Source organism: Pelodiscus sinensis, chromosome 7 (assembly GCF_049634645.1).
Source record: "Pelodiscus sinensis isolate JC-2024 chromosome 7, ASM4963464v1, whole genome shotgun sequence".
Lineage (NCBI taxonomy): Eukaryota > Metazoa > Chordata > Testudines > Trionychidae > Pelodiscus > Pelodiscus sinensis.
This window is the reverse complement of record NC_134717.1, coordinates 34175643-34199282: the sequence shown is the minus strand read 5'-3', so window position 1 is coordinate 34199282 and position 23640 is coordinate 34175643. Positions and strand designations below refer to the sequence as shown.

At 37.6% G+C, this 23640-nt stretch overlaps 1 protein-coding gene across 3 annotated transcripts in view; it reads right to left on the bottom strand.

The window, feature by feature from the left end:
* Positions 1-23640, bottom strand: part of PSMD14 (proteasome 26S subunit, non-ATPase 14) — a 72403-nt gene that overhangs the window by 24348 nt on the left and 24415 nt on the right. For all 3 annotated transcript variants that reach the window (XM_006114837.4, XM_006114835.4, XM_006114836.4), the window contains 4 exons: positions 13373-13444; positions 12894-13013; positions 11145-11215; positions 9986-10136 (listed from right to left, as the gene is read on the bottom strand). In XM_006114837.4, coding sequence (XP_006114899.1) covers positions 9986-10136; positions 11145-11215; positions 12894-13013; positions 13373-13444 — 414 coding nt within the window. The remainder of the gene's footprint in view (positions 1-9985; positions 10137-11144; positions 11216-12893; positions 13014-13372; positions 13445-23640) is intronic.

The following is a 23640-nucleotide window of genomic DNA, read 5'->3' as shown; positions in this document are numbered from 1 at the left end:
TACACAATGCACTAATGCACAAAAGTGTTGAGAATGTAAATTTCAACTTTTTAATGACTTGTCAAAGGACAAGAAAAACCAGTGAAAAGTAATATAGTTTGTACATGGTATATTCTGAAGTACAAATATGAACCTGATACCTATAACAATCAAATGTGTAGGATCTTCTATTTACAAAAATGTGATGCTTCAAAAACCTTAATTCTCTAATGATTCAACAGCTATCAGCTGGCTGGTTTTTGTTTTTACAAATCAAAACCAATACAAATTTCTATTTTTCTCTTCTACAAGTCAGAACTAAAGGCTGAATTTTTACTGTGCTTAGATTAGGATGCCTCAGCCTTTCACTTGTCACTGCACTGAACCCACCTTTCACTCAATAGGGATTGAGCTGCTACCATTAGACAGATCTGTGTAGGTTATTTGGGCTATCTGTAAAATCAACTGGTGATCCCATTCTAGCTCATAGTGGACAGGTGTCCACATCCCCAAAAAAGTACAGTATTACAATTGGCATTCTTCCTGAATGTCACTGAATTGGTCAATAGTTGATCAGGCATGCAGAATTAACTACTTTGACCTCCAGGGACATCACTCTAGATCTGATTTGAAGCACAACTGGAGTGATCATGTAGGGGAAACTACTATCAGGAGTAAATGGAGGACTTCATTTTTCAAGTTCTCCTAATCTGGCCATTTAAGGAACTAAACATCACAATTAAAAAGCAGCCAAAATCTTGTGTTCTGTTAATCTACTACAGGATTTAAAATAGTAATTAAAAAAATCACCCAATAAGCAATGCAAAGGTAACTCAAGGGATATCAAGTTTGCTTTATGTGGCTGGTTACTTTATTAACCTTTGGAGGGCCACAGGCGGGGGGGGGGGGGGGGGGGGGGGGAGAGGGGGGGGAAGAATATCAGGATGTGAGATTAATACTTCCAGATTTTAATGACTCATAAGGGGACATAGAACATAACATGGATGTATTCTTTATAATATATACACATCTAGAAAAGAATAAAATTGACTACCAAAAAATTATCAGATGGCATAAAAATACTCTGAAGTGATTTTCAAGGGCCAATCTCAATGTCAAGTCTCAGGTACTACATTTGTCCCTCCAATTCTAATTTATAGAAATTATTTTGACTACTTAAATATTCTCTCTTCAATTGCTATTTGTCCAGTCCAAACAAAGGGGAAAGACACTGATATATACATAGCAGGGGAAATGCTACTCCTTACATCAGTGGTCCCCAACCTTTTGGGGCTGCCGGGCGCCCGGGGGCAGGGCCGCGCATGCACCACGCACCCAGGGCACAAGAATGGCTTGGGCTGGCCCTGGTCACTCGGCAGGTGCACATACATGCCCCGGCGGGCACCATAGCACGCATAGGCACCGCATTGGGGACCACTGTCTTGAATACAATAGTGACAAGCCCATTGAAATCAATGACAGACAGCTATGGCTAAAAGGATGAAGCCTCTCAAGAAACTAACTGAGCCTTTACACTCAGCAGAAGAACTCTGTTGGAATGGTCTTCGGTGTCCTTATTTTAGGTACGACATAACTGATAATTGTTTGACTAGCCTTCATTTGACCCCATTAGATCACTAGATAATTTTCCCAAGTCAGTAAGACTATGGCTATGGATGATTTAGATGGCATGCTGTGTAGTTATAGCATAAAGGAATGTGTTGGCGATCAGTCCAGCTTTCTTCTTGTTTGGGAAATTATGTGTTAATGAAATCTAGTCTTAATATATGGCATCTGAAAATAGCAAATAAAGTTATGCAATTTAACGGAATGTTCAGTGCTAAAAACTAAACAAAGGAAGACAGGCCTGTGCTCCAAAGATCTTAACATTTAAGTCAGAAACAGACAACATATAGTTCAGATACATAACAAAGGCTCAAATCAAGATCTAGAAATGATGTACATATCTTAGGCAGAATCAGACTTCTAGAACTTGATGCAAGAAATGGTTTTTAGGAGAGATCTCCATTAAGAAAAGGAGGTCACCTGGCACACAAGCAGATGAAAGAGATTATATCAGTTTCTGTGTAGCATTTTAGTTCAAGAATGGTCATGGTTAATTTGAACTAAATTAAGAGATTATATTTAATTTATGCAGGATAAAGGAAGTCAACAAAAAATTCTAAGGGACACAATTTGATCCAATGTTTTCTCATGGTAGCTACAGTATTCTTTGTCATTCTAAATTAAAACTTGAATTCACATAAACCAGTGACCAAGGGAAATATGATGCTTATGATGATGTGGTTAACACTTTGCATTAAGAGTCAGGAAATCCGGGTCAATTTCCATTCTCCCATAGACCTCCAGTGGCAAGTCACTTACAGATGAGAAACTGATGCACAGAATGTAAAATGAGAATTCTTTCTTCCTCCCAACTTTTCTCTATTAAGACTGAAGGCTTTTCAGGGCAGGGACCATGTATTTATTCAGCATCTAGCACAATGGGGTCCTAGTATTGGTTTAAACTTCTAGGTGCTACTGTAAAATAAATAATAATGCATGTCACATTTCAAAACTCTTCTTTGAAAAGAATATGTATCTGGCCTGTTTCATAGCTACAGAATATCTCTTTTCTAGAAAAAGAAGCCAAAAACACAAAAGGACTATGTAATTTAAAGTTCTCATTGGAAACAAACTGAAATTATGAAAATGGCAAGCTACCCATCTAGGACACAATTTCTGTATCAGTCCACAAACCAGATGCCCTCTCCCAATGAGATAAACAACAACATTTCAGTATCTTTCAAGCTCTCAAAGTATCTCAGGTAAATGACAGAATTTGGCTCAAAAACAAAATACGTGATAATGTTTGCTTTATCTGACAAGTTGCGTAATAGTTTTGTGTGATAAATGTAATTTTTTTATAACAGAAGTGTTTTCTCAAACAAAAATTGATGTCTTCAGAAAATGCAGATAGAGAAAATATCTATAATTTGTAATAGAAAAGCTAAGTTATTTTGACACTGTTCTTACTAAAAGTGCTGACTACAATGACCTGGGCATTTAAAACCACTGTTTTCAGAGAGATTTTTTCCTATGTACTCTAATGCAGAAAGAGTGCAAACAAAACCAAATCCTATTTTGATGTAAAAACAGATTCTTAGATCAAATAGACCCCTAATAGCTGAAATTCTTGGTAAAATACCCTGGAATAACTTTTTAAAATCTTAATAATGAAAAACCAGTAAAGTGCTTTTTTGGGGAAAAAACCTCACCAGAACAGTTTTTAATGGTGCCATGGCTTTTAGATGGTCATATACAAATGCTCTGCAAGGCCTGTCTATCACACTTTGGAGGAAAGAGGGACCTGATCAAGACTGCTGTTTTGGAGAGGAAAAAGGTACTGATTATATTGGATTTATTGTAGTATTTTTTTGATTTAGAGATGAGAAATAGTTGCAAATTGCGCTTTTTAAAAATCTGACAATTTTGGGCAAAGACATGGTGAACTCTGGTGAGAATGTGAGAAACTGAAATAAAAATGTTAATATTTAGCAATTCAACAGAGCTTTTAATCCATGTAGTATAGAATGCTCTACAAAGGTTGTTAATCACTGTTAGCCTTATTTTACAGATTGGTAAACTGGGGCAAAAAGAAGTTAAGTGACAGGTATACAATCAGACAAGCAAATGAGTAGCTACAATTAGGACGAAACCTGCCTGCCATCATTTCTCCCATATCCTAGTGCCTATGTGGCCAAAAATGAATTTTAAAATGAGTCAACCCCTGGTAACAGTAGCCAACCAACTTAAATCAGAACAACTCAAGTTTCACTCTTGTGACTTGTGTTATGATAAACCTGCTGGGAATTATTGTTTTATAGACAGCTGGAATACCATTAGACAATGTATTAGAATTGCTGGTATCACAGCTATGGAGAAAGTTGGGATAAACATTTAAGGATATAGACTTAAATTAATAAAAAAAAATAAAGATCAATAAGTATTTAGACTATTAATTATCTGTAACTTTGCCAACTATATCTTGGCACAGTATCCCATGCAGCAAACAGCTGAAGTGAAGCAAAAAAAGGCAAGGGCATGGAAAACATACAGCACACCACTGGAAAGAGTGCTCCTTGACCAGTGAGGAACTCAAGGCATCCATTTCTTCAGAATGTAACTTTCATTTTGAAAATAATGTTTCTGCATTTATGGATGTGAAGACAGCTTTAGTGTAGAAAAATACAGTACTGTCTTTCCGAGTCTGCAAAACAGACAACCCCAATCAATACCTCTGCTGCTATTCCAAGACAGCAAGTCATTGAAACATCTATATTATTTGGGACCACTGAATAGAAGAGGTTCTATTAATATAGTAGAAACTAGAAGATTTACCTAGTGTTACTTGGATCTTTAACTCAAATGCATTTTTGTTTTTCTTCACTTAAATCATTGTTCTGGAGTGGAATTGGGGGTGAGGGGTTCAGTTTGCAAGCTGCCCCGGGGAGAGGACTACTCCAGCTCTCTTACCGCAGCAGCTCAGGGCCAGGTGAGAAGCGCATCTCCAAGGCTGCTACAGCTCCAGCAGCTGAGGGAAGGGTGCATGTCCCCCGGATGGGGCAGGTCCAGGTTCATCTGCTTCCTAAGCTACTCAGGGAGAGTGAGGAATGCAGCAAACTATATACTTTCTCCTGGCTCCCTGATGAAAGGGAACAGCCAGCAACATACCATTATGAATTGGGGAAAGGGAAGGTGCTTCGGCCCGCCACCCCTGAAGGATGCCTGGTGGTTGGGGGTAGGGGAGGGCTGTGAGGGGGAGTGGAGCACCACCAGCCAGCCCTTTTCACCTGCCTAGCAATTCTCTCTTCTGTATGATTTTATGAGAAGCAGTCCCATTCTGCATATATCCTGTGAACCTGGCACAGCCAAACCCTTACCTTGCTTTAAGTTATGATAACAGCAAGCTGTTTGGTGGCCCTAGCTCTTATTGTTCAGGAGTTCTTGAACAAAAACAGACTCACACAGACAAATTCTCTCAAATATATTGTCGATAAGAAAACAACAATGGAAGATGTAGGTCCATTACCTAGGAGAGCTAATAATGGATGACAAGTGTTTAATTCCTTTTCTTACTTCAATGCAAAGGTTAATTGTAACACAATATTAACAAAGGAGCAGGCTCTCAGGCAAGATTAGGAAAAGAACAAAGTTAAAGTATACTTAGGTAAGTTAAATGGATTCAAGTAGACAGGGCCTGAAGAAATTCAGCACAGAATATTTAAGGAGCTAGCCAAGGCAAATGCTGAACTATTAGCAATTTTCTTTCAAAACACATGAAGGATGGATGAAGTCCTAGATGATCAGAGAAGGAAAGCATAGCAGCTATCTTTTCAAAGGAGAAGAGGAAGACCAGAAGAATTAGAGTGCTTCAGTCCAACTTTGATACCTGGAAAGTTACTGGAACAAATTACTAAATCAATTTATCCTAAAGGATAGTTTCTCTCTTTGAAATAGTTATTGGCCAACTGGATGAGGGTGAACTTGTACTTGTGATATATTTTGATATTAGTAAGTCTTTTGATGCAGTTACACGTGATCGTCTCTTAAGCAAACTAGGGCATTATGGTGAATATAAGTACATAACTGGTTGAAAGACCATATTCAGAGAATAGTTTTCAATGGTTCTGGTCTCCAAGGGTGCGTCTACACAGCACCCTTACCTTGAAATAAACTACGCAAGTTGCACTAAACGAATGGCGTAGCTTATTTCAAGGTAATTTTGAAATAACTTAGGGTATGTCTACACTGCCACCCTAGTTCGAACTAGGGTGGCTAATGTAGGCATTCGAACTTGCAAATGAAGCCCGGGATTTAAATAGCCCTGGCTTTATTTGCATGTTCCTGGGAGCCGCCATTTTTAAATGCCCCGTAGTTCGAACTCATGCCGCATTTAGCCGCGGGCAGGAAGTTCGAACTACGGGGCATTTAAAAATGGCGGCGCCCAGGAACATGCAAATAAAGCCCGGGATATTTAAATCCCGGGCTTCATTTGCAAGTTCGAATGCCTACATTAACCATCCTAGTTTGAACTAGGGTGGCAGTGTAGACATACCCTTATTAGAAATTTGGTGCTGTGTCTAAAGCGCTATTCCAACAAGTCCCTCAACACTTCTGAAACAAAGGTTACAGGGATGCCGGAATAGCGTGCCTGTTATTTCGAAATACATTTCAAAATAAAAGGTGCATTTAAAGACACAGAATTGCTCTGCTATTTAGACACAGGCAAACAGGGCAGATACACTTAGTGGGGAGCTTGCACAGATCTCTTTAGGCAATCTGGGAATATTCAGCGTTGTCATTAATGAACAACAGGGATGTGATTACATATTGGTTACACTTTAAACAGGTAACCAATGAGTCTGGGCTCATAGGTTAACCTTCACTGTTCCACACAAACTTCCTGCCCCCCTCCTGCTACTGTCCCTGTCTCAGAGGCAGCAGTGTGGGGAGAGGAGCAGGCAGGAGCTGGTGCTTATGGGGAGCTGCCTCTCTTCCCCATGTGGAAATGTTTAATTGCTGAAAATTTCAGCAGTTGCCAGTTTACAAAAAAACCCAAACACACAAAACCCAAACACACAACACAAACCACGCATTTTAACATCCCTAATGGATAATGGAATGAAAAATAACCTTGACAACATGAAATTTAATATATACAAGCCATTTAGAAAGGAAAAAAAAAAATCAGATGTACAACTACAATATGGAGAACAAAAGTATAGGTACTAGTACCATTGAAAAGGATATGGGGCTGACAATGGATCACAAACTAAATATGAGCAAAAAATATGATGCAGGTTGCATAAAAGGCAAACATTCTGTGTTGTTTGAACACCGGTGCCATATGTAAGACACATAAGATTGTTTTGCTCTACTGGGTACTGGTGAGGCCTCATCTGGAGCATGGAAACCACACTTTATGAAAGATGTGGACAATTTGAAGAGAGTAAAGAGGAAAAGCAACAATGATAAAAAGGTTTTAAAAAAATGGGCACATTTAATCAAAGGAAAAGAAGTCTGAGGCTTCAAACATAAAAATTTGTTTTAAAAGATGACAGTGATCAACTGTTTTCCCAAGTCCAAGTTCCAGGATCAGAGAGTCCTGGTGCACCATGTGGGGTGGCTTGGGGTCAGTAGCCAGGCACTATGCGGGAGAAAGGGGCACCAAGAGCCTGTGCGTGGCTCAGCTGGGCTGGGGGGGGGGGCAAGAAGCCTGGAAACTTAGAGCAAGGGAGGCCAACAGTAGGCAGGCCAGAAATTACCTGCCCTTGGAGGTCCCTCATCTGGGACCAGTCAGGACCGAAGGGTGCCAGACCAGAGAGGTACAACCTGTACATCCCCAAAAGACCCATCTAAATAGAATACTTGGAATTTTTTCAAGGGACTAGAGGAATGTTATATTTAAAAGATGCTGTATTAGACAGTCACAAAAATTATCTTCATTAATGAAGCTATATAAATCACAGAAGCTGGTAACAAGGCAAATTAAACAATGGGGCTTGTTGACTGGCTTTAGGAAAAGGAGTCCCCCCTTCAAAGGCTAAACTCCTCAAGAGTGATTTGCTGTAGCAGTTTCAGAGTAGATCAGCATGGGGACACTGACCCATACCCCACCCAAGGGGCCAGAAGAGAGCAGAGACAATTTAGGTCCATGCCAGTGCAGGAAAAGCTCTCATCATACACTTGAAACAGGCATAGTAGCAGCTACACCCCCACCCATAGAAGTAGTTATTAAATATCAGGTTGTGTCATGATCCGCTATGGGCATTACACTTGTCACACTCCTTTCTCAGAGATCTGGGGTAGATTTTTTCCCTAACCAACAGATTGGTAGTTTAGCTGGTGTGAACATGAAACAAGTTAGGCTATGTCATCACAACTCATTATGTAAGTGTGGGGGCAGAAGTCCAGTGCAGATACTCTGTAGGGAAAGAATGCCATAATCAGATAAAGAGGATTGGTAAAGGAGTTATTCTATGAGAGAGAGGAATTTGGGAATGGAATGTTCATGTTACTATAACTGAAATAGCAGGTAGCCAACCCCCTATATCCTTTTTCAAAGGGGGAGGAAGTGAAGCCCCAGTAGCTGGTTGGCTGGAAACAAGTTCCCGGGTGCTGCCCAGATTTGGCTCACCCCCTAAGGTATATGTAAATTATTATGGAATTACACCTGCATTCTACACTTTTACCTGCCAGATACGCCTTGACATTTACAAATGAACTTGCAGTTAATAAACCACATCCAGTGACACTTCTCCTCCTTCTGGCATAGCTAGACAATGTCATAAGAGAAGTTGGGAACTATTTTTATATTTACAAAAAATACCAGACTATATCTGTACTTGCTAATAATCAATATTAGGAAATATAAAAAGACAGAAGTCAAAAAGTCTGGTTTCTTCCCCAAAGATGATATTCACAGTAGCAAAGAGCAGGTAATACACTTGATCTTAAGTACTGTAGATCAGAACTATTATGTGAAGAGAACATTACATTTTAAAGTAATTTAATATGAACTCTAATTTTAAAACACAGTAATATAATGCACATTATTCGAGTTTGATAAAATATAAATCAACTTGTCCTGATTTTTATTACATCAGAACAAAGGGAAAACTGATGAGTAAGGAAATCTAGTACATATTTTAATCAAAATATTTCCCTTTCCCCTTTCGTACATTATGTATTCAGGAATTTAAGATATTTAAGTCAATTTAATTCCTTTACAGTATTTTCCAGAGTTTTAAAAAACTAGTTTCTGGTAATCACTCATATTTTGGTTTGATGAATGCTTATATAGGCAAGGTTTCTGCTTTGGGAAAACAAACAAACAAACAACCAACCACCTAAGAACAGACCCCAAATTTAAAATGGATCTCAGTTTTGCTTTGTCATAATGAGGTGATGTCAAAGAGTTCATATATAATTTTATAACAGATGAGCACTCTGAGGTAATGGCAATATTTAGAAGAACTGGTTGGTAGCTTTAATGTAATCTTGTTATATAAACGGCTGTATTTCATACGCAGTAAAGAGTTTCAAACTATTTATAAAATATTAATATAGATATGAAATTATGATTTATTTTAAATTGGCCTACAGTACAATGCAAGTGCATGCTCAAACAAAACACCTCAGCAGTATTTTAAAGCAGTAACCAACTAGCCAATTTCTGTATGTTCTGTAGTTTTTCTAATCCACTCTCCCTGTGGTTGAGCAAAATCGAATTGCCTCTCACATTTGCAGACAGCTCTGTGAAGGTGATAATAGAGCTGCTCCCTGCTGTCATGAGGCAGGAAATAGGAAAATGGCATATGGGGCTAGAAAGAAATAAAAAAAGAACTAAACAAGAACAAAAGAGATTTCAACAAAGGACAACTACAACCCAATGTGCTTTGCAAGTTAATCTTTTCATAATCATTCAACATACTTAATCATTCATCTACATCTTTACTCAAAAATCTAAAAGGCTAGGACCACGTCTTTAGGGAAGTTTTTAATCGTCTAAAACATTTGTAATGCAGATACCACCAGAAACAGTTATGTGCAATGTTTATAAAATAAGGCACTATTTCTTCTCATGTTCAGGGAATGAATTCATCCCAATTTGCTATTAAATTCTGGACAGATAGTTAAAGCTTACAGTATATTAAATTTGAGCTAGTAGACCTGGATTATCTGTTTATTAAAAAAAAAAAAAAAGACAAGTGGTAGAAGTGTTGAACAGCTGACTAGGGCTAATTATTCCAAGTATACAACATGGATTAAGGCTACAAGCTTGCTCAGGGACTTTTGATGTACGTGTTGGAGTAAATGAAAATAGTACACTTTTAGTAAACTTTAGAAAGGTGGGTCTAACGTTCAAGAACTAATGCATTTTACATTGTTTTTATTTTAAATTTTAATTAAGTAGTTTCACAAAATTTAAAACCTACTGTACCTTTCCTTTTACGCTCTGGATAGGATCCACCACCACAGCTACGGCTCTTTCTGATAGAGCTTCAAAGCTCTGCTGAGTATTGATATCCACACCAGACAGCCAACAGCCAAAGCCAGGATGACTGTGATACCAACCAACCACCATCTCAGGCCTGAAACAAAGAGGGCATTAAGAAATTCCTAGCAATAAAAACGTATGATATGAAAAGAAACACTGAAGTACCAGGGTATCAATTAGGATAAGAGAAGAGACACAGGTGTGAAAAAGCACCATTAGAAACATTTAAATTACTCACTATAGTATGGTGAAAACATGGAAATGAATGTGCGCGACAAAGGAGTGTTATCATTAAGGGACGCACATTAGCAGTGGTAGATCAAGCTTTCAGTTTTTCACCCTGTTACCACACCTTCCCTGAATCAGTTTTTACCCTTTCAGCTCAAGTAAATATCTATTCTTTAACTCCTTGGAGTCAAAGAGTTGAATTTTCGTGGCAGAAAGTCCATTTCAGACATGGATGATGGGAACAAACGGCGGGAAAGGATTAAATATATCAATTAAACCAGCAGTAGAACTAGAGACTCAGTGAAAAAGCAATTTGCACTGTTCTGCTCAGCTGCTGAGCTTTTTGCTAACATTAATTTTGAAGTTTTTTCCACAGTAAAAGAATTTGAGCAAGCAGATGACAACTGTTGAGAGATACAAAGAGAAATAAAAATGTTTTAAACATACATATGCTTTTATCAATTTTTTTCCTTTTATATATAAAAATGTAACTTTAGCCCTATAAATAAAGCTAAAATATCCAAACTGATAACACTTTCCTATTTTATGAAGTACTAACAGGTCCTTTAAATTGAGTTATTTTCCAGCAAGTCCATATACTAAATAGAGGGGCATTCAAACCAAAGTTTACTACTCTAGTCAGAGATGGAAGTTTATAACACTCACTTGGATCCGAAATCTATCTCCTGAAAGCATGGGGAGAAGTGGGCTGCATAACACGTGATATTCATCATAATACTGGGTCAATTATTACTTCTTTAACATTAACAAACACCCCACAAATCAAAGCTCTTGCATGAAGTATAAAGGAATGTGCAGCTAAACCCATGCAGTGTACCACTTTAACTTCCAGACGTTGCTGTGAAACAGTTACCTTCCTGTCTGCTTCAGCATATCCAACATTTTGGCTTGAAATACAGGATCAACTGCCTCTACACTGACACCCTGATTTTGGAAGAGACACAGCATTAGTTAATTACATATAAAGTAACTTAAAAAAATAAACATACATGTAAACAATCTGACAAAATTATTTAATAGCTTAATTAAATAAGAGAATTTTTTTGAAGTTCTAACACAGCATCTTTCAAATAGAACATATTCCTCGCATTCCTTGAAAAAATGCCACGCTTTCTGTGTAGAAGGGTCTCTTCGGCAAGTACAGGTTGGACCTCCCTGGTCTGGCACCCTCTGGACCTGACCAGTCCCAGATAAGGGATTTTGACAGACCCGGGGAGGTCATATGTGGCCCCTCTGCCCTGCCAGTCCCGCCCCCCCTCCCCCAACCCATGCCTGCCATGCCAGGTAACCCAGCTCGCAGGACACCAGGTTCCTGCCCCACTGAGCAGCTTAGCTGGGGCATGTCGGGCAGCCTAGCTGAGTAACCCCATTGTGGCTCACCACTCCAGGCAGCTCTGCTGCAGCACACTGGCCTCCCAAGCCCCTCCAGGCAGCCCAGGTGGGGCACGCTGAGCAGCCCCGCTGTGGCATGCTGGGCTCCCAACCATACCGAGCAGACCCGCTGGGGCACTTCCAGATTCTCAGCTTTGGGGATTTAGGCTTCAGGTCCTGCTGGCAGCTTGTTGCCAGCAACCTGCAACCCTGCCATCTCCAGGGCTCCTAGGCACCAGCACTCCCCAGGGATTCTCTGGCCCTGGAACATTCACGGTCATGCTGGACCACAGATGTTGCCAGACCAGAGAGACCCAGTTTACAGAGGTTCAACCTGTACCACCAACAAAACATTCAAAAGAACATTCGTCCATCCATCCGTCCTCCCCTCCATTCCTGTTTGTGCACACCCTTGTCCCCTGCTTACTGCCAGTTCACATTTGCTTTTGTTGCCATTTTTAGGGAGATTAAAAAAAAAAAAAGCTTTTTGCAGACCCTGGAAAAGGACATACACCATCAACAAAGGTAGTGAAGTGACTATGTAAAATAAACCAAGACAAAATTCTCTAATATTTCAGTTACATGCAATTTTGATGGCAATTAAGGAAACTGTGCCTCTAAGACTACTATTTCATTTCAGCTACACACAGCACCAGTATAAATTCTAATTCCAGCTCCTAGTTCACTGCCCTCTTTTCATAAAATTCAATTTCTTAACCTCAAGTAAAACCAATCACCTTTCCACACTAAGGAAATATCTCTAACAGTCCGGCCACTAGAGTACAAATTCTGCCCCAGAGAAGTGATTCAAATTCACAGTTTCAGCAGTGCCACTACAGTAAAGGGCATGAGATCATTTCCATCCAACTCTTACTTTCCAGAATTTGCAACATGGTCTTCATACTTTTTTTCATACTGGATATACAAGGTCTTAAAGTCACCAGTTTACAAACTTTAAGCACTGTGGTACTATACATATGGACTATTTCAAAGCTTTAGTTAAGGACTTAGAGAGATCTATAGGTTTGACTTAAACCACTAACCAATTTCAAAAAACATTATTTGAATAGATTTTAGACATTTAATATGAATATGGGTATAAACCAGACATTGATATCATTAGAACTTTCTTATACCTTATTTGTTTTGGGATGACGGGAAGGAAAACATGATGTACAGTTATTTAATGTGAGAGAAAACATTTACTTAAGTTTCTACTGAAAGTACTCACTGTTCCTGACTGTGGCATAGCGAACACATCAATCACTCTGACTGTATAATCATCAACAAATTCTCCAAGCATCAGACCCATAACTTCCATGGGAACACCGGCACGACCATGTTTCAACATCTATAAGCGAAAACAAAATTCCAATCACATACTATGGTATGATTTAGAAGAGAATCAGGATATGATTCGGGATAGTTCAACTTCAGCCAAAATACCATCACCCTTATTTTTATTTTACTCCGTGAAGTAAATGTGTGTTTTGAAAATATAAAGGACTGGAATATTACTAAGAATCATACAATCAACAAAAACTGGCAGAAATATAATAAATGGAACATTTTCAGTAAGATTCTATGCAATCGGGTCAAAAAAGTTGCAAACACCACAAGTCTATAAGCTTTTCTCTTTATGGAATACTGGACAAATACAATGTTGTGTCTCTTAAATGCTACGTATAGCAAAGAGCATGGAAGACTTACTTTCAGCAGTGCAAGGGAAGAGATATACACCTGTTCTGCTGTATCCACTGCAGGAGCATCTGTAGGTGGCCCCTACAAAAACAGAATAAATTATCTATTTATTCCACGTTTCATCATTTTCCAATTATTTCTATTTTATTTTGCACAACATTATAAGACTAAATGTGTAGATTGTGCTTTTATGTACAGTAAATCCATTGGTTGCAGTGTTTTAAGTGAAAAAATACATAAAGCACTTTTTTATACTAATCTTTGTTTGCAACTTAGCGGAAGTTCCCTATGATATCTAGTTAAACGTAAAAGTCAATTTAGATATCTAGCCAGAAATCAACCCAAATAAACTGGTAAATACTGCACTAGGTGCAAACCTGTTACAAAACATACAGGACCAGTGATGAGTTTCCATTAGTGAGAGTTAAGTCTTCCAGCAATGCTAACCTTGCTCAGCTGTAAAATATCTCCAATTCACCAATTAACTACGTGTTTCTTACAGTGGTGTGAATGTAAATGCTGCTGGGCTAGCATGATTAACTGGCACCAACACAAACAGCAATTTCCCTTTGCTTCATCTGTTTTCAGTTAACGAAGACTTGCAGATAAAGGCAACAGGAGCACTTTTCAGATACACTGGTACAGTAAGCATAAAATGGACCTCCAATCCCTAGGTGGAAAAGCTGTGAACAAAACATTTTCTCTTTGTTTTATGAGTTATTCAAAAATTAGCACAATTGTCCCAGGTGTGAATGATTGGTTGAGGAAGGTACTATGTGCTACTGAAATGTAAAAAAGTACAGCAGGCTGTTTAAAGTAAAACTATGTAGTTCTTGAGAAGTGAGGGCTTTCTCTCAGCAATCACATCTGATTTTATCCCTTCACAACCCAAAGCATATCATTAGTCAAGTGTGTATGTACTATAGTCTTAGTGAAAAGGAGACAACAGGGCACATCTGCTTTTAGTAATGCTGTGTAAACATGGAATAATTCCAGAAAAAAATCCAGTTGGAAGGAAAAAGAGCGCAATCCATGATAGATGAAGGGAAAAATTATATAAGAATGTACGTTATAATTTTTGAAAACATTCCAATGCCACAGTGTATAAGACTAGACATAGATAACTTCATTAAACAACTCTTCGTGAAGTACAGTAGAATTTGGAACATGCTCCCAACACAGATCCAAGTGAGATCTATTGACCAATCTTATGTGGCATAAAATCTGGAAATAAAAATCAAGAGTTAAAACTATTAGTAAATTCAGTTTGTATAAAAGCCATTTAACTATTGTATCTACTTTCATTTATGTATGCACACTTGTCTCTCCCCATCTCATATATCCACACCCACTCACAAACCAGACATGGAATAATTCCAGGTGACTTCCTCTGCTACAAATTAATGTTCCCCTTTTTTACCTCAATCAGCAGTAGCCCTAACCTCTCAGACTCTAGCAGCCACAATCCTATATGCCTATTTGCTACCTTGTACTCTGGGCTGCTTTGCTTCTGTCCCCCTGGTCTGCTGGGGGGGTCCAGCCGCCCAGGCGGCGGCTTTGCTCAGGTGTCCCTGGTCTGCTGGGAGGCAGGGGGTCCAGCGGCTTTGCTGGACCCCCCAGCAGACCAGGGAGACCGGGAGAAGCTTTTCTCGCCCTGTTCGTAAGTGCGGATCCGACATAAGTCGGATCCGCGTAAGTCGGGGACTGCCTGTACTACATACAGCCAGCTAATGTCATTATTTTATCTTAAAGCCATGCCAAAAAAACCAGCTAAAGTGAAGACACCTCTTTTCTGAAATAGCTGAGCTTCTCAGGAACCACTTTTTCTAAAGGATAGCGGCAGAAGGGGATTCAGGACTTCATTTTAGATTGCTAGTGCATTTCTTGAGAGAGACAGACAACTCGCTTGTGCTCCCCACTCTCTCTAGTTCACCTCTCACATGCTCCTTAGAATAATTAAAGGAACACAAAGATCCTTCTTCATTACAACAGGATACATAGCAATTTAACTTACTTGGACTTCCTGAGCTCCTTTTCTTGTCCCTTTTGGAGCTCAAGAATAAACAGTATGACATTTGGTAATGGACAGCCACCTTTATTATCTTGATGGTGGATAAATATCTCTGGATTATGTTGCCATGATAGAATGGTTTCATCACTTACCCAACAACAAACTCACTATACCATCAGAAGCCACCAGAAGAAGTCTCCTCTTAAAACTCTCAACCCACCCTCTTGACTTCTACCCTATTAGAGGCTAAAGTCAACAGTATCATTCTTGAAATTGCCTCCCTCGCTTTTCACAACTCTATTTCTTCCCTTTTTTCCTGTTACCTCTTTGGCCATTCCATCATCTTTCAATGGGTTCTCTCATGGCCACACAGTGAATCTTTAGTCTAAAAATTACAACGGAAATTATGTGAATGGGTGGCTTCAAGAGAGGGATGCTGAGGGAGAGAAGGAGTTAAGACAGGACCTTGTGGGACCTCCATAGAAAGTGAGAGAATAGGTATGGTTGGAATTAGCGGGATGAAATTTGAGAAAGGGGAAACATCGCTTGAGTAAATCTTTTGCACTTTGATTTATTAGACTCTGGAATAATAAATATCTAGCTCTTCTTGCTTTTTTCAATCAGCAGATCTTGAAGTATTTTACAATAGTAATGCTCCCTCTAATCTTTTCCATCCATGTGCAGAATAGTTATGTGCACAAAGGCATGTGTACCACCAGTAAAGGAAAAAAAAAACCCCAACAACTAGCTGTTGGTGCGCTGCTTATCAGATGGGTGGCATTTGAATCTATCCTTGAGTGGCCACACAAGTGCATGGCTTACAGGGAACTTGAGTCATTAGTATTATACACATTTTATAGAAACTGAAGCATAGAGAGATTAAGTGACTTGCCCAACCCTCTCATAAAACAAGCCTCAATAATCCCCTCATTCCAGGTACAAACTCATAATCATTGCATGGCCAAGCAGCATATTAAAATTCAATCTTTCCCCAGGAAGGTCCAGAATCACAAAGCATATGCTTAACTTTAAATTAAGAAGTCTCAGAGCGGTAACTGTATGCTCATCCTCTGATGAAGTAGGTTTACCCATGAAAGCTCATGATACTGTATATTTGTTAGTCTAAGGTGCCACAGACTACTTGTTTTTAAAGCACATGAAAAAGTCACATTGACTTGAAACAGATGCTTAAGTGTTGCTCTGAGTATGCATGCTTTCTTGAATTAGAGACACAAACAAACAAAAAATCATTCTGCAAGCCCCCTTTCCATTTTTGCCGATGTCTCTCCAATTAGTCTAAAACTTTTTGGAAAGGAATTGGCCAAAAATAAGCATAAGATTCCAAATGTAGGTACATCAGAACCACATAGGGAAGGATTTTTACATCTTTGCTCTGTAAAGAACTCAAATCTGTATTTTTTCTAAAGTATTTCATTGCAAAGGCCAACTCATGCCACATATTACTACAGATGGCTCTTTAATTTTGAGAGCTGAAGTTAGTAATAAAAAGTATCAAATACTTTATCAAATCACATATATGTATCATCTACTTTTCTTTCATCCACTAATCTTGTAATTCTATCAGTTTGTCGTAAGAATTCTTAAATCCTACTACTTTTCCACATAATTCTTTTGTTCAGTAGATGTTCTTGGAGGTTGGATACTGACACTCAGCTACTGTATCAATAAGAAAAAGACTTATTCTAGTATAACTGAATGGAATACTTTTAAAAAAACATGGGAATAAACTAATGAGATACCATTCCTCTTAAATAATTATCTAGTTCACTGACTTTTGAAAAACAGACTTTATGGTTTACAATGCTGGTTTGTCAATTCTCTTAACTTTCAACATATGGAAACATTAAGTTCATTTGGAGCCACAGTGTCATCCACAAGCAGCTGCCATTACAACCTATACACTGGAATAGTGGTCACAAGTCTAATGCATCTGGTATCTAGGGGCTATTGGTTCAATAGCCCAGATTGCAAAGCACCTTTTTTAGCCCATTCCCACTACAGCCTTCAACGGGCTTGTGTAGCTCTTCAGTGAGCTCCAAGAAGAGAAAGAGAGCCTTCAATGACCCTTCATACCAAGTGTTAGTAAACATCTGCCTCCCAACTTGAGCAAAGGGGCACAGTATTGATAAACCTTAATACTAAATTACGGTAAATGGAGTATTAAACCTTAACTTTTAGATATTTACATTTTATATATAACTTGATTTATCTGCTTATTTATCAGCAAAAGAAAAAAGTGTGCTTTTGTTCCTTTCTGCTTCATTTTGATGTTTAGAGATAGCTGAAAAAGTCCTTTCCAAAATCCTAAATGTTTTTTAGTGTATTTCACACGAGATACAGGAAATATTGCTTTTTCCTCATTCTTATTAGATAATTTCTTGGGGAAAAAACAGGAGAGTAAATGGGGATTATGAACAACACAGGAGGAAAATCTGAGAAATTTCTTCATTTGTTCTTTTTTGAATAAGGACAATACAATAACTATACAAAGTCAAAGGAAAACTGTTTTTTAGCAACCAACACATATAGCAAGCACAAAGCATACAGCCACATTAAAATCAATCCAGGATCTGGGGGGGAGGAGGGAGAGCAGGGGAGGGAGAAAATAATAGATGCTGCTACCTCTAAACTGATAATTAGTGAACTGACTTGTCTTCAAGCTGATCATCTCATCCATACGCATGAGGGGCTTTTTTTTTTTTTAATAAAAGCTATCACTTAGAAAAATAATCCCTCATTTAGTTTATTCTGACATTCTGTTCATGGACCCTTACTGCTTAGAAGACTTACTGAAAACTTAATTTTATTTCACTTAAATAAGAAATAAATAGTACAAATTTACCAAGAGTCTTCATTTCTCTTTCACATGTTTAAAATATTATCCAGTATAAGAAGCTGTGACTTTTACTTGGGCAGCCCTTGTTGATTAAGTGTTACAAAAGGCATTTGCCATTATAACAGCAAGAAAACTAATGCCTTAAAGTGTTATCTATTCAGGCCTTTTAGCAAATTTGTTAACACTTTAGGTATATTACCCCACCTTTCTCTTAGTGTGAACTGGTATCAATTTAGCCAATTTTTTTATGTTATTAAAATACCTGCTGATTAAATGTGAACTAAAGTGTCATTTTCAAGCACTGCCTGTCACCTGTACTATTTGTTTTATATTTCTTCAAAATACATATATAAAAGTGGACTTGAGATTGACAGTAAGTCAGAATTAAACAATAGAAAATATCTGAAATATTTCTATTAATATTACTCATCACAGCTGTACGAAAGATGGATTTTAAAATGTCTCATTTCAACAAAACAGGGATTTCAACAAAGAAGGGACATTTGACCAAATGGGCACAGCTGTATAAAGAAGCAATACGAGAATATCATGATGTACAAATATATTTCTTTGTGGTAATATCCAACAACTCTATATTCTTATATGTTAAGAACCATCCACTGCATCCAAGACCTCCAATTTGTACAACTTAGACTATTTAAAATACAAAAACAAGACAAAGATAAGCAAACGTACTAATACCCAAATCTATCATGTTTATCTCTTAACCAGCAAGGCAAGAAAACCTTTTAATACTTTAATTTTGTGAGTATTAAACTACTAGTGTGAAAAACAAGCCGCATGTAAACTATTTCTACTGCCTCTGCTTCAATGACTAGCCGAGGACACCTGTTATAGGAGGTGTTAATTGGCAATAGGAGTACAAGTCAGAAGCATGTTCCCCATCGTCCTAACCCAGCAAGGCTAGGTCATTAAAGTGGAAATGAATTCTTTCATGCTGACTTAACCCTTTGAGTACATAATTTCAGCTGTTACACCTAAAGACAATTGAGGAAGATTAATTTAAAACTTACATTACTTCTGAGTATGGAGAAAAGCACTTCCCCCACTCGATCCAGAAGAAATCCTCTGGACAAAAGTCACTATGTAGAAGGGTAAGTCATCAGGACATAAATAGAAAACCTACTACTGTGGAGTAAGAATTATTTTGTTTTACATATTGAAGAGACTCTTATAGAATAAGCATTTTAAATTATGGGAACTATTATATTTTCTAAATATTAAACCAAAGAGAACAAAGTTTACAAACAGTGAGTAACAGGTAACACACTGTAGACTATTACATGCCTAAAGTTCATAAGAATATGACAATCTACAGAGACAGGTACTAGTAATAACACAAAAGCTACGTATAATTGGTTTGTTGGACTTCATACATTCCTTTTAGTTCTGCTAACGTATACTGTATACTCTGATCAATTGACAAAAAACCTAAGACTCCTTTAAAGGTGTGATCTCACTTGCACAGTAATTCCTAGAATTAAAATATACATCCATGAAACACAAAAATGGAGCTTGAACCCACAGGTACAATTTCTGCTGTAAAATAATCAGGATATTTATCATATAAAAAGATAATAAAATATAGTTGAATTAAAAATAGACGTTTTATTCAGTCCCTTTGACAAAAAAAAAAGCTTCTTCAGACTTAAAAAGTTCTTTTTATATAATGTAATGGAACAAGAAACCATATATTGCTGATCCCACAGTATAGCAAATTAATAAATGGCCCTCCAACACCAACAAAAATTTGGGATGAACAACAAATCAAGAAACGGAGGAATTTTCAGAGGGAAAACGAATTTTAGAGTAAAATTAAAATATTCAGTCTGAATCTGGCTCTCTCAGGTTTTTTTAAAATACTTAATCTCCCAGATTTACTTCTGCAAATAAGCAGTAGCCTTAGAACTGTTTGTAAGATTAGGTCCGTATGTCTACCAAAGTAACAAACATGCTATAGCTATACAATGGCTTATATTTCTACAAACATTGTGTATGTATAAACTAACCATGGCCCCTCTGGTTGATTCACATACTATCAAAGAAAAAAACTGGAGCACTAATCTTGGACAAACATCAAGACCTCTGCTAATTTTTTAAAGCATGTACTGTGATGAACCCCAAACTAGCTAGAATAAGATCAAACTTCACACAAAAAAATTCAATGTCTCAGTACACTTGCCAATTGCTCATTTCCTCTGCAAAAAGAAATTCAATAGTTCAGGTATACCCCAGAGCAAAATGAAGAACCCAAATTAATAGCAACTCTATCTGCATTAGGAATAAAAAAAAAAAGTCTAGCACCACAAATCATGCAGGTAAGGATTGTGAAATGTGGAACACAACATTATGTCAGGAAGCTTTTGATAGGCTTCAGAACATGAGTGTTTAAAATTGGCCTGCGACAGTAACTCAAACTCAGAAAAGCTTTGGGTTGAAAACAACAGCTTTAAGAACATTAAGTAAAATAATTTTTTTTAAATATGTAGCATATGCCTCTTCTGAGGCAACCACATAGCCAGAGACAGGTCAGGCCTTGTTCATAATAAAATTATCAACAACAAAAAATCCATGCAAATTATTTGGTATCAGTTTCTGGATGATCTATCCCAAAATTTTAATTTTGATTAGTTTGCACAAAAATTCTTTGCCTCTGTTAATAACTTCTAAAAGAGTTTTAAGGAATTGGGTGAGCTGCCCATTCAGAAAAGCCTAAGTATAGTTTCTATAAACTTATAAAACAATTGAAATATGCTTTGTTCAACTGGTGACCATGAATTTTTCTTTTTAAATAAATGTCAAAAATTTCTTACAAAAAAAGTGTTAATATTTTCTGAAGCTGCTAGTCAGGCTAGATCTATAAAACTGAAGTTTATACTCCAGAAAAAATGATTTTACTCATGTGCTTTCTATTCTTCATCACAGTTTAAATTACTGCCTCATGCCTTTTCCACTATAAACTAAACACTTGGGGATCCAAGGATCCAATCAGATTAAGCAATGCCTTTGTGCCCATGGGATCAAAGTTAGGCTTGAAATTTGATCTCAGTACAATTTATTTTAAAGATGACCAGCCAGAATCCTAATTAGCATGTTTTGTTACAAACAGCTTATTTTTCATCATTAAAAATATGCCTTATATTGCAGAGTAAAATATATATGTATAGCTAAAGGGAGCCTATAATCAAAAGGTATTTTATAATGTTTCTAACAAATGTATTAAAATAAAGTGTCCACTTGAACACAGCTATTTCCAGTACTCTTGCTTTATTTAAATAAAAAACTCCTTCAGTCATTAAAACTTTGTAAGGAACCTAAGGCCAGACAGCAGCACTTGCAGTTGACACAGACTCCTACTCATTTTTGAAAATGTAAAACAAATTTTGAGGATATATAAAAATTTATTAAGACTGCATTAAGTTTGAAGATATCAGGAGGGTGGAGGTAGAAAGTACCCTTGAAAATGCTGTAAATTCTCACACAAAAAAAAAATCATACTTCTCATCCCCAAAATGCTAAAAAGCCTGAAAAATTCGGTTAAAGTTCTGCTTAAGGAAAATATAAACCATCTAGAAGTTCATTTTGCAAAGTTCCAGTATTTCTGCCTTCAAGATTCCTTCCCCACTGTCCAAAGGGATTTTGGGGTTATTTCTTGGCTAGAAATAACATCGCCTGGTTATGGACAAGAGGAAGCCTCAAGGAAGATGATAGAATTTAGTTTGTATAAACTTATATTCATGTAGAAATTCAATAGGTAAACACAAGTTTCCTTCTACCCTATCCGGACATCACATCTTAATTAGGGGAACCTCATGCTTTGTGGATATGCAGTGGCATATAAGCTATGAGGGAAGGCTGAAGGAAGTGGACTTGTTTAGTTTGGAAAAGAGAAGATGAGAGGGGACATGATAGCGGTTTTCAGGTATCTAAAAGGGTGTCACAGGGAGGAAGGGGGAAAATTGCTTTCCTTGGCCTCTGATGATAAGACAAGCTATGGACCTAAATTGCAGCAAGGGAGGTTTAAGTTGGACATTAGGAAGAACTTCCTAAGAGTGCATCTACACAGCACCCTAAAGTTGAAATAAGATACACAATCTGCGTAGCACAAATAGCGTATCTTATTTCGATTCTATTTCAAAATAGCTTATTTGGCATGTCTGCACAGCACCAAATTTTGAAATAATGCACTATTTAGAGACATCCCTTAATCATTGTGGAACAAGGGTTAAAATAGCACACCCATTATTTCGAAAATATTTTGAAAAAATGAGCAGCTTGTTAAGACGCAGGGTAGCTATTCCAGGATACCTCTGGTATCCCGAAGTAGCTGTGCTGTGTAGATATACCCTAACTGTCAGGGTGGTTAAACACTGGAATAAATTGGCTAGGGAGGTTGTGGAAACTCCATCACTGGAGATATTTAACAGCAGATTAGACAGACATCTATCAGGGATGATTTAGACCAGCGGTGCACAACCCATGATGATCTTTTGAGGTCCTTTCCAGTTCTAGTATTTTATATGTAAATACAGCATTCCCTGCTCCAATGAGTTTATACAGTGTGAAAGAATAGGATGCTCTAGGAGGCTCTGAAAACAGATAGTAAGATTTGTCATATTTTTGTTTGTTTTCATTTTGTTATGACAATGTATTATGAAAAAAGGGCATCTTTAGGAAGAATGTGAATGAAAAGATTTTTCAGGTAGGAAATCAAAGGCACGGAATAGGTGCATCACATCTCAGTCCAACCACTAAACAAAAGAAATTTGGCAATAACTATTTGTGAGGGATGTACAGCAATGAAGAAGTAGGATAACATTAAAATAACTGTTTTCTCAAGCACTTGTGATGGGTCCCAACCACCTCTGCTGCCAACACATTAGATGGTTTGTATTTTCCAGGCTTTTTAGCTTTTTATCTGGAGACACAGCAATGATCTGAAAACTCAATAGGGCTAAAACAAATGTTAATCATGAAATAAGGATATTTAATCCAATGAGTGGATGCAAATTACTATGGGAAGCAGCAATTACATGACTATTCCAGGCCCACCTCTTACAAGCTGGATCAGGTATATACAACCTGGATCAGGTATATACAACCTGGATATTTATTCTTGGTCTGAAGACTTCAAAGCATAGAAGACTAAACTTAGCAATGGGATAGCTGCATTGTTGGCAATATTTCTGGAAATGAATTAGTATGAATAGTTTCCAACCAAATCGATTTAAGCAGTGGGGAAAAAAATTAAGTTCTATTCCACTCAAATAAAATAATCTGTTGAAGTTTGAAATCTAGGGCGGTGTCTAAACTACACCCCTTTTCTTGAAAAGGGGATGTAAATTAGACACTGATATTGCAAATGAAGCTGGGACTTAAATTTCCCAC